General features: G+C 38.4%; 1 protein-coding gene and 1 long non-coding RNA gene across 2 annotated transcripts in view; one reads left to right on the plus strand and one right to left on the minus strand.

Annotated features, from left to right (window-relative positions):
- LOC5574245 (cytoplasmic dynein 1 light intermediate chain 1) overlaps positions 1-12,579 on the minus strand; it is a 48,682-nt gene that overhangs the window by 11,875 nt on the left and 24,228 nt on the right. Inside the window, exons 2-3 of the mRNA XM_001661248.2 lie at positions 3,022-3,212; positions 2,752-2,955 (exon numbers count right to left, since the gene is read on the minus strand). Coding sequence (XP_001661298.1) covers positions 2,752-2,955; positions 3,022-3,212 — 395 coding nt within the window. The remainder of the gene's footprint in view (positions 1-2,751; positions 2,956-3,021; positions 3,213-12,579) is intronic.
- Positions 6,722-8,215, plus strand: LOC110675314. The gene is made up of 3 exons (XR_002499363.1): positions 6,722-7,742; positions 7,833-7,856; positions 7,920-8,215. It is a non-coding gene; the product is annotated as an uncharacterized LOC110675314 (long non-coding RNA).

Raw genomic sequence — 12,579 nt, forward strand, 5'->3', positions numbered from 1 at the left:
CAAGTCCTAACTTGTGATCCATAAGAGATAGAAAGTTCGGGTCTTCGGCAAAGTTGCTCAGGGGTTCAAGGACATCTGGAAAGGGAACAGTTTAGTTCGCGATTTTGCCGCTAGGTGGCGCTAGTGAGCATGCAAAATTGAGCATTTCAAACTAGTTCTAGCTTGTGATCCATAAGAGATAGAAAGTTCGAGTCTTCGGCAAAGTTGCTCGGGGGTTCAAGGACATACGGAAAAGGAACAGTTTAGTGCGATTTTTCCGCTAGGCGGCGCTAGTGAGCATGCAAAATTGAGCATTTCAAACTAGTTCTAGCTTTTGATCCATAAGAGATAGAAAGTTCGAGTCTTCGGCAAAGTTGCTCGGGGGTTCAAGGACATACGGAAAGGGAACAGTCCTGACTAAGTCACTCGCACATGGAGTAAGTCATACCAGAATCACTAGAATATGAATCAGATATGATACACTTGAATATACATCACTCAATTACTTAATCACTTTAATTTAATATGATTCCATCCCTAATCACTTCAACTTCCAAATGTCAAAGGATTTCTGAACAGCGTTCTGGAAATTCTATCTTATCAAACTCATAATGTTAAGGTACAGTCATCCCTCCAGAGTAAACTGTTTCCTGGATGCCCTTGACTTTCCGAACAACTTTGCGGAAGACTCAAACTTTCTATCTCATCTGGCTCGAAAGATAGAATTTGTTTCATATATTAAGTTGAATATGCGTACTAGTGCAACCTAGTGGCAAAATTAGGAACCAAAAAAATTGATATTTGGATGTCCTTTACTTTATTTCTGTTCTTTACTTACCGAAGACTCGAACTTTCTATCTCTTGTGGATCACAAGCTAGAACTAGTTCAAAATGCTCAGTTTTACATGCTCACTAGCGCCACCTAGCGGCAAAATCTCGAACCAAACTATCTGTCTTCCGGAAGTCCTTGACTTTCTGAACAACTTTGCCGAAGACTCGAACTTTCTTTTTTTTTTTTTTTTTTTTTTTTTTTTTTTTTTTTTTTTTTTTTTTTTTTTTAAATCTTTATTTGAGTGTATTTTAACGCACGAGGGCTAGTTCTACACTTCTCGAACTTTCTATCTCATGTGGATCAAAAGCTAGAACTAGTTTGAAATGCTCAATTCTGCATGCTCACTAGCGCCACCTAGCGGGGAAATCTACAACCTAACTGTTTGTCTTCCGGATGTACTTGGCCTTCTCAACAACTTCACAGAAGACTCGAACAATTTATCTTTTATGGATCACAAGCTAGAACTAGTTTTGTTGCCGAACGATAGGGCGTAGAGTCGGAGGCTGAGCTTCTTTCAGCAAATCAAAGGTGTTTTGTTTAGTGGATGAGCTAAAGCTAAAACAAGATTTATTAGTTCCAATTCTGTGCAATTCCAAACTCACTTCCTTACAATTTCTCAGTGCGACCTTCTATTCTATTCCCTTATCTTTCGACAAACATCGAATGGCTTCAGCTTTGCTGGATCTTGTAGTGTCTGCCGATGTAATAGATGCGTCACAAATTACATAATTGTTTTAAGGATTAGTACTTACTTAAATTCGTTTAAGGTAGATAATATGATTTCAATTCAACTTTACTAGACTTCTTTTCCCTATGATATTTTCTTCACTGTCGACTTTAAGTGACTTTTAGTCGTTTCTCTAACTTGTTCTTCCTCTTATTACAAAAAGGTTTGACAGGAAGCTTTGTTCCTACTAAGTCGCGAAATTGCTTCGCAACAAGTTTAAAATGCTCAATTTTACATGCTCACTAACACCACCTAGCGGTAAAATCGCAAACTAAAATGTTCACTTTCTGGATGTCCTTGAACTCCTGAGCAACTTTGCCGAAGACCCGAACTTTCTATCTCTTATGGATCACAAGCTAGAACTAGTTCAAAATGCTCAATTTTACATGCTCACTAGCGCCACCTAGCGGCAAAATCGCGAACTAAACTGTTCGCTTTCCGGATGTCCTTGATCCCATGAACAACTTTGCTGAAGATCGCTTCTTTGCAAGTCGTAAGGATCTCGAGATATAGCAATGTGAATTAACTGTTTTGAGGTGATGCTAAACTTTTCGGGGGTGATTCATTATTCAGCTGAGTGTTGCAATACTTATTTCAGTGAGTCCGTATTTATGACGGGTAGTGTATTTATACCGACGAGTAAAAATAAATAGCTAAATTTACTCTTAACTCGATTTTCAATTGAAGAACTCATTTAGGTAGTTATTATTTTTTAATCACTGTTATTTTGTCTCTTTTTTGCTTTTGGCTCGTTATCGCAATGGCAAAATAAATTGTTCTTGAGATTTTATGCCATACAAACTGAGTTATTTATATTATTATTATTTATTATACAGGTTTTAACTTGTGTCATTCGCCTCTGTCAGCTGAGTTATTATATATGCATAGCATATATTCCAGCTATATATGTTATTTTAACGCTTATTTGAAACAAATGAACAAATGTTTAACATTGAAACGTTCTATTTTAATGGTGGGATCTGATAACTATTTGCCATTCTCCTCTACCCGAGAAAGGAACCGTTGTAAGAAGAAGCTGAAGTGTACCTAAAACACATTTTAAGTGAACAGTGCCCGTAACAAACGAAACCGAAATGTGAAACCTAACAAATTTGAAATATGATCCAACTTGTTTAGACAAACGTTGGAAGGTTTACGAAACGTTTAGACCAACGATCTAATGTTTCAACGAACGTGTATGACCGTCACTCACCCGGGTCGATTTTCAGCCCCGCTATGTGGTCGTCCAGCATCTTGATCCAGTGTTCCAGCTGGTCCACCCAGCTCCACGGCGTCGTCATCGATAACGTCAGAATGACCAGTGTGTGTGCGTAGTTGGTCTCGTTTAGTGCATACTTGAGCAGGTTGGTGTGCCCGGGATCGCCATCCAATATCCACACTCCGAGCCGGGTGACGTCTGCAGTATAACGGAACGGATCAGATATTACTGACAGGAAAGGTGCATTGGTGCAAAACAACTTACCATCTCGGTATTCGTCCCGGACGTCTATGTAGGCGTACTCAAGGCCGGAACCCTTTTTCGGATCCTCAACGCCCTGGAGCTTTGCAATCAGTGTCGTTTTGCCGCTCGCATTGTCACCCAACACGAGCACTGATTTGTTTGAGGGAAGTTTGGTACTACTCTGTGTTTGTACTTCACTGAGAATTGCCGACCTGGAGGAAAGAAAATTAGAAAAAAAAATCATTATTTGCTAAATAAAGTATAGGATAAGAAGGTACAAGATGAATCAGGGGGAAAATTGGTCAGAGCCATTATGAAACGCATTTTATATTTTTGGTGTCATAGATAATTTTGGTAGATGACGAGAGCTGCATTTTAGTTTTATTTATTTATGCGTTTCTTACTCGTAAATTTTTTTTTTGTTACTCGCAAAGTTCTGCTGATCATAAGAAATTTGAATTTCAGCATATATGTTGAGGTCATGCTTCCATTTACGTGTTAAAAAGTGAAGTTTTTGGCGAGAAATTATGAACGATTTATCTCAAAATATGTATGTCCTACATAGGGCCGAGATTTACAAATGTGGGGCTCTGGGGCCAGACATTTGCGAGGGCCTTTTCAGATATCTATTTTGCTGTAAAATAGACTAAAAGATAGTTAGATAGATAGCTTCAATTTCTGTGTGTAACGTGTTGTAACGGTTGCATGGATTAAGTTAAATTAATTTCAGATAAAATAAACACATTTTCAATGTACAAACGGTTGATGCAAGTGCGGGATAGTCCTATCTTTCCAAATGACATGCAAATTGAGTTGGTCTCTCGATTTAAACTAGGAAGTTTGCAGGAAAATGGCCCAAGGGGTCCAAAATATATTGGTTATCCTACCACAAATCAGTTTAATTTGAGCTCAGAAGTAAAAAAAAAAAATAGTTGCTTTTAGATATTAATGAATCATAAAATTTCAAAACTTTGAATGCAATGGTGTTTGATTTTAGGAAAAGATTATGGTTGTGCATGTATTTAAAATTATAGTAGATTTAACATGTTTCAAGATTTATACTCTGGGCCCATTCATCAAACGTAACATCATACTGCTATTTTGAAAGGAAAATCCTTCTATTCGCTGTTAACCAAAGTTTGAAAGCCGTGTGAATTGTCTTAAAAAGCCTTTGTTACATAGCATAGCATAGGCTGATTGGTTGCAACGCCGTGATTAATTTGGAGCTAGTAAAATTTCGCTCCGATCCAAATGAATAAGGGTTGGCACTGTTCGCTTATTCTTCAAGTGAATATTTTAGTAGATATCATATTATTGATCAATAACGGCGACGGCCAAATCCTTACAGTTAGCTGGGATGGAGAAGAAATGTTAGTGTGTACTGAACGTTGCTTCTAGAGACCGAGAATACCTCTGCATCTTTACAATCACCATGGGAAGGGTGTTGATTAGGCGGCATCCATTTATTACGTAACGCTAAAATTGGAAATTTTCGACCCCCTCCCCCCTCCGTAACGCTTTTTGTATGGAAATTTTACAATTTTTGTATGAGTCTAACGTTCGAGCCTACCCCCTCCCCTCTTCGAGCGTTACGTAATTTGTGGATGCCGCCTTAGTAAGGGGGAAAAAGAATCACCTATGATCAGTGATGTCATCCATGGATAAGGTGGAAAAATGTGACTCTTTCTAAAAAGTAGTTTTGCATTTTTGTCTCGCGGTGTAAAGATATTAATAGAAGATTAAATAAGTGAAATAAAATTAGTGGTGGCCTCATAAATGCGGTCCTGGTCCTACACAAAAAAAAGTCTTGAAGACATAATCTTGTCTAAATGTTAAAGTTTGCAGAAAATACTATGAAGCTTCAATATTTTTATGTCAATTTTTAAAAGTCGTCAAAACATTAGCTTTACCTTAATGGTATTACTTTTCAATTCATGTAAGAAGAAACTAGTAAAAAATGTATGTAGAAACTAGTAAAAAATGAAAATCAAGTTAGGTCTAAGGCACTGTATTTTTTCTTTCAAACCGGTTCACGAAAAAAGACAATTTACATTTGTGCAACAGATGAAAGCTGGATGTTCTTTTGGGAAACGGCAAAACTCTACGGAATTGCCAATTGAACGGTGATCAAAAAAATATTCCAACTTAATCTGGAGAATCACAGAATTATAAACCTAATCGGAAGAACTAAACACTTCTGAAAAAGGAGGAAGAGGAACGAGGTGTTCATTGATGGCTGGAAAATGCAAGGAAGGGATTTCTTAACCCTTTCTTTCCCACAGCTTAGTTCGAAAATTTGTCGTTTCTAAAAATCACAATGGCATTTCTAAAAAAAAAGTGATGGGACAAAAGTCATTGCAAATCAGCTAAATTGTTCAAAATCATTATAATTTTTTTTAATTGTTTTTCAAGAGGTAGTTGATTGTTTTCAATAGTTTGACCCTCAGGTCACTTATTTCGATGTTTGATGAGACAAATGAGCGCATAAATGTATTCCAATCATTATTGAGCTAACGATTTGTCTAGCATTCGTCGTAAATCGGTGGATCACCTGTGCTACCATGGGAAAGAGAGAGAATAACACAAATACTTAGGCATGCGTGATGCATTAAGTATTTCCTGGTCTCAAATGGATTAACTTGCTTCTAGAATTTCATCCGGAAATTTCAGTTCGAGTTCCTAGTGCACTGCCAAAACATTGGGTTGCTGTTTTTGAATCATACATATTTTGTTGTGGAAGGATAGCATGCAGATTTGGAAAACAAAAACCTGGACAAATATTCTATCTGACAACTGTTCGAATAATCCCCACTAAGGAAGTTACTTTGTCCGGTTCAGGCAAACAATATCTCACGCAAAAGTGGGTAACTCTTATAGAGAATCGCCCTGTTTTCGTCCATCTAAATATACAGTACGGATGGAAATTGTTGTTATGTGAGTTGAATTAGGAACAATGCCTTTTTGGCTGATTGGAATTAGCGGCAAAAGTTTCTTTTAGTATCTCTATTTAGAAAAACAGGTGCATTTTCCGCTTTGATAATAATTTTACCATAATAATAAAGAAATAAAAAGAAGCGCGTTTTGATGCTTTGAAACACGAAATTGGAAAATGAACCAGGATACGTTACCATATTTCTATATGAATTTTAGTAATATTTTTGAAATGTTTTATTTTCTGCTGAACCTCTGTTCTGTGACATTCATCGTTGAAGCAAAGCTTTTTATGTAAGTTCTTAGGATTATTTTAACGAAATATTTTTTTTTAAGATGTACCGTTTTGTCTCGAATTCCGAACGGTGGCAATTTCAAATATAAGAATTAATAGTTTCACAACTTTTAATTATAGAGGACGTGAATCAAAGAGGAATTGACCATCTGGCAGAAACTTGAAAATCTGAAATAAAAAGTCAAGGTTCGGAATATGAGACAAAACGATACAGCCTACTTCTTCTTCCTTTTCTGGCATTACGTCCTAACTGGAACAGAACATGCTTCTCAGCTTCTTAGTGTTCTTATGAGCATTTCAACAGTAATTAACTGAGAGCTTTTTTGCCAATTGACTATTTTATGGGTATATCGTATGACAAGCACTAAGAATACATTATGATCTGGGAATTCAAGAAAATTTCCATTACAATAAGATCTTCGATCGGTTGAATTCGATTCGAACCCGCCAACCTTAGCCTTAGCTTGGTCTTGATGAATAGCTGCGAGTTTACCGCCTGGCCCCCATATGGAACTTTTACCCTATGTGCGAAAAAGTCTGAGAAAAAGATCAATCCGATTTGTATGAGAAAAGTCATGGGAATCCATTTCTTAGGTGACCCATCTTGCCAATCCTTACCCTAATATTGAGCACCACTATCATCACTCAAAAAAATCGAAGCTTTTTTGCTGCACAGCTGATGTTTGCGATGTTTGTTCAATGTACCCATTATACTCGCGAGAGCGAGAATCCAAAGCAAAAATGATGTCATTTTGTCAACCACTCCACCCATGCCAAGTGTCGCGAAAATTGCAACTGGGTACCGTAAGTTGACTCTATACGCGAATTAGGCGACAAGCAAGGTGCCGCCATTAAATTCAAATTTCTCAAGTAGAATCAATTCGCACCAAACCAAACAACTAAAATGCAATACGGTACCGCAACGCCGACCAATTCATTCTGTGAATATGATTTGTCGCTCGCAGAAATTGTTGGACTGTCGCCAGCTACATTGGAGGAGCATTTCAATGCCAAGACATTCGTAGCTAAAAGATACCCGCATAGCTAAAAACGCTTTGATAGGTTGTCCAAACAATATGTAAAACATAAGTTATACGTTAACTGTTTCCGTTATTGTAGCCTATTTGTTTGACTATAAATATTTGTCAGTTATTTACTGTATCCCACCCTACATCTACTATTCCATTACCGGTTAACGTACAGCTTGATGTTATCAATTAGTTTTATATAATCCACATTTGAAAATTATGAACAAATCGATCATATAAAAACATATGTGGGTTGTATCACAAATGGTAACATTTTGGGAAAACATTCATGGATGGTTACATACTGTTCACAAAACTGAAACAGTTGCCACACATACATTGAACATTTTATGGTTTCAGATTAAACATACCGTAAGTGGTATGGTTATGTGGCACTTGTGTGCGTTTGGCTAGTTCGGTGAAATTTTTTCACCAGTCCGTTGTCATATTTGTTTTCATTTCTTCGAAAAGCATTTCGGGAGTCCCTGGTGAGATATTTCATCCTATATTGCGTCTAAATAACGTTCTTAATTTGTTTTCTGTGTTTTTATGGGTGCCGGAACATTACTTGACTCCAGCAAGCTGTTGCAAAATATTCTCAGGTGAGTTAAATTTTCATTTTTTGCTGGGATAAGAGTTGACAAATTTTCATTTGTTCTTTTCAGAATTCCATAAATACGATACAACAATGCCACAAAACTCTGCGGGGACATTATTACGTCTATCGATGCTGGGCCTTAGAGCAAAAAATGGATCGCTGAACTTGATTTTAGACCGATTCGCAGCTTCCAGCAGTTGAGCAGTGATGTTTTTGGTGAGGCTCATTCGACGCAATAAAGTTCCGGAGATAGGAAACCTTGCCGCTGAATGAGACGAGCCCAGCTGAAATAATTTTGTTTCATTTTGCTTGGCTGTTAAAATGTTGACTTTAGATCGTTTAAATACATGTAATGCTAAAATATTTTATTTGTTTTGTTTGTGTCTTCATTTTTTTAATCACGAATGTACAGTATCGCATGCGGTTGTGGAACCATTTGAAACCATAATTAAATAATTACACAAAGAGTGAACGTGTATTGTTCTCAACATATTGTTATACTGTTCTGTAACTGTTTCTCGTAAGGTGGATTGTGAAAAAAATGGATAATATATCTACCATCTTGTAAACGGTAAACGAAAAATTTTGTTTGACAAAATCGGCTTTTTTGTATGGTTACATAACTTAACCGCCTATTCCCCACATTGTTATTTCTTCGATTACTATTTGCCAAACTGTCAAAACCAACTATGGTACGGTGCGTTTATTGTTAATATGGATGTTTTTCGAAATTATTCAGATATTGTTCGAAGTGGTTCATAACAGTTTCGGAAACAGTACAAGTATAGTTCATAATTATGCGGGTAAGCCAAAGCACAGATGCGGATGAATAATACGGGCTAGCAAAGGAGCAAGCATTACGTCATGCACGTGAAATTATTGGAACGCGTGCCCCGATCGATTGGGGGGCTGTAAAAACTTCGTCGAATAAATTATCTCAGGTAGACAAGCTTGTTCCTCTCACCTGATGACCAGACGCAGCTCTGAGATCATAACATTTTGTACAGTAGGCAGACTCGTGTTCATACAGTGGGCAGCTTAACGACAAAGATCACGCTTAATCTCGTCTGAGCGGAGCGTTTGTAAATATAAATTGTTTCTGAAGTGAATTAGTAACCCAGTAGAACTGATAACGGTTCAGAAATGCTGCTTTTAACGACTACCTTTGCACGTTCCTTGATAATGGTCTGTCATAGGCTGACCAAATGAGTTCCTTTAGAATATTGGACTCATGTTTGAAGCTAATTGAATTCGGGCATTTGAATAATCAACACTACAACAATACTGAATCAACAATTGAGGGCCACAATGCTCGGTTCCTGGCGGCATCTGTCCATATCGTTCTGTTCTTGGCTAGTTGGGCACGTCAGGAGTTATCCAGCAATATTAACCTCCTTTTCCCGATCAGCCTTGATTAGCAGCGTAGTGTCGTTAGCGATTATTTCAATTGGCTGAGAATTAACCTGTTCCGGTGGTAAAAGGTGGTGTGATGCGTACCGTGCCTAGGAATGAATGGTTATGGTTAGCGTTGAAGGGATCTAAATAAAACCTAACCGCTAACGGAACATGTGAAATACCAAGGCGCCCTCCACAGTATTGTGGCCCGGAGCATTGTGTTCCTCCGAGATAATCGGCTCCCCTTCTTCAGTCTCTCTGAGCCTGAGGCTAAATAAAGATGGGATTATGAATACGTTGTTATTTAGTTTGAATTAACAACTATTCGCATTATGCGTTTTACACAGTGTATTCTGTGCTTTATTGTCTTTGGCGACTTTTAATAGATACCGATCTGGTGTTTTCGTTGCTGGTCTTTTGCGTGCTGGGAATGCAAAAACCTTAGTCCTGCTTAGTTTTGGCTCAGGAAACAATGTAGAAGGAGTTGGAACAAATGCCGTTCAGCTGAATCAGAGCCGTTCAAGTCGGCTCGCAAGGCTTACAAGAAGGCTCTTCGTTCTGCTGAACGATCCGGCTGGAAAAACCTTTGTACAAATGTTTCCAGCTTGAGTGAAGTTAGTCTGCTGAACAAAATCCTTGCAAAATCTAAGGATTTCCAAGTGAACGAAATCCGCTTACCTAATGGTGACTTAACTTCTTCTGATGAAGAAGTTTTAGAATGTTTATTCAATACACGTAGTATCGTAACTACTGAATCGATTCAATGGGCACTCAATAGTTTTGCTCCTTTCAAATCTCCAGGAGCAGATGGGATTTATCCTGTTCTGCTCCAGAAGGGATTTGAGTTTATCAAACATGTTTTGAAAAAGCTACTTGTATGCAGTTTTACTACCGGGTATATTCCCAGATCCTGGCGTGATATTACTGTAAAGTTTATCCCGAAAGGAGGACGTGCGTCGTATGAGGAAGCGAAGAGTTTTAGACCAATCAGTCTGACTTCTTTTCTTATGAAATGTCTGGAACGCTTTATCGATCATCACATCCGTGATCATGTGAATCCTCTTCATGTGAATCAACATGCTTATCAATCTGGAAAGTCCACTGTGACTCTTTTATAAAAAGTTATATACGATATCGAGAAAGCATTCGCTCAGAAGCAATCCTGCTTGGGTGTTTTCTTGGATATTGAGGGTGCCTTTGAGAACGTGTCTTTCGATGCCATATTGGAAGCCGTACGAAACCATGGGCTACCTACAATGATTACCAATTGGATTGATCAAATGCTCAGAAACCGACATCTCTTCTCGACATTGCGTCAGGCTGCGATTCGCAAAAAGGAGCGTTTGCGGATGCCCCCAAGTGGGAGTCTATCACCACTTTTGTGAAATCTCGTGGCAGATACGCTATTGAGGCAACTCAATAATAGCGGTTTTCCAACTTATGGATTTGCCGACGACTATCTAGCATTGATAGTTGGTATGTGCATAGGCACCCTATTCGTCTTCAGGTAGTCGATAATTGGTGTCGCCAACATGTCCTTTCGGTTAACCTGAATAAAACATCTATTGTTCTTTTTACGGAAAGACGAAAACGCGATGGCATTCGACCATTAGGTCTTTTGGGCACTGAGATTAATGTAACTGATCAGGTTATGTCGGAGTCGTTCTAGATTCTAAACTTTCTTGGACACCTCACATTGAATTCAGAACCCAGAAAGCTTGGATGGCTTTCGGTCAGTGCCGGCGAACCTTTGGTAAAACTTGGGGCCTCATACCCAAGTGTATCAAATAGTTTCGCATAATAGTTATTCGACCAATATTGGCATATGGATGTATTGTGTGGTGGCAAAAGGGCGAAGTGAGAACAATACAATCAAAATTGAGTCATCTTCTATGGATGTGCTTAATGCCGATGTCTGGTGCGTTCTCTATGACTCACACGGCTACGCTCGAGGCTCTTTTCGACGATGTGCCACTACACATATATATAACAAGAAGCACTTTCTTGTTCTTACCGTTTATGAATAATTTATCTTTATCCGGGCGGTCCAGAATCTTTTCGTAACGCAAATTTCCTTGACTTCCCTAGCACCTGCCAAACGATATACGAATGCGAAAATGGCAACTTTGGCAATGAAAGCTCTCAGTTAACAACTGTGGAAGTGCTCATAAGAACACTAAGCTGAGAAACAGGCTCTGTCCCAGTGAAGACGTTAATTTCAAGAAGAAAAAGAATAAGAAGAAGAGTGGACGTCTGGCTGTTTGGCCACTTTTATTTTGCTTGGGCCACAAGTCCGATGTTCTCCCGGTATGTTCCGCTCATGTTATTACAGGTATGTTCCGTTTCTATCACGTTCCGATTTTGTCACGTTCCGATTTCGTCAACAAATTATTCCGTTTTTATCAACACACAAAAATTGATTTTTTTAAATTTTCAAAATGTTTCGAATATAAACTATATACATATTTTGAAGAAATCGAAATGCTTTTTAATAGCCTCAGAATTGAATTTTCGACATTTTGTTAATATTTAGCATCTACGATATATGGTAGATGTCAAGTCATGTATGATTCAATAAAGTTTAACTCCTTCTTATGCAATTATAAAATTGGACTTTTCAAACTTAGCATGGTCTGTTGGACAAGATTGGCCCATCCTTCAACAATCGAGAGTTGTTCTGGCCACGTCCTAGCAACAACTGGAATTTGTGATTAGTTGAAAACGTACTTAAGAGAGTTGCAGAAACCTCTCCTTTTTCTTATATAACATGGCATAAAAGATTTTTCTATGTAAATTTGATGGACATATATACGCCCCTCTCTAAAAAATAAATTGTATGGCACTTAAGATATCTCAAATCCCCCAGCTTACCGGTGAGGGGTGACTTCTGGTACGAAAGCGCCCTGACGACCCAAAGCCGACGATTCGTCGTGATTGATACTAATCGGCGTAGCTCCCAACCGTGAAGCTAGCCTATTCCGATGGAGAGTTTCCCGACGGAGGAATATCTCCCGAAACCGGTAATGTTACATGTTGCTCTTACTCCGTTGTTGGCCGATAGAGTGCCGAAGTCGTCCCAGCGATTCCGGTTGGAGGATGGCTTCCGGTTCACTGGCGCTACGACGATACTACGTGGGATGCGAATTGAAAATCAACAAGCAGCCAGGCTGCTATCAAACAAAACTTTTCGTAAAAATGATCCGAGTATGCCCAGGAATGTTCGGTCATGATTTCGTCACGCTAACAAATGTTATGTAATTTATATTACACAAAGACTGCCAACTGTTAAAAAAAAGTTGTGCTTGGTTCAAGTTATGCAGAACTCTTTTACA

The sequence above is a fragment of the Aedes aegypti genome, chromosome 1 (assembly GCF_002204515.2).
Source record: "Aedes aegypti strain LVP_AGWG chromosome 1, AaegL5.0 Primary Assembly, whole genome shotgun sequence".
Classification (NCBI taxonomy): Eukaryota; Metazoa; Arthropoda; class Insecta; order Diptera; family Culicidae; genus Aedes; species Aedes aegypti.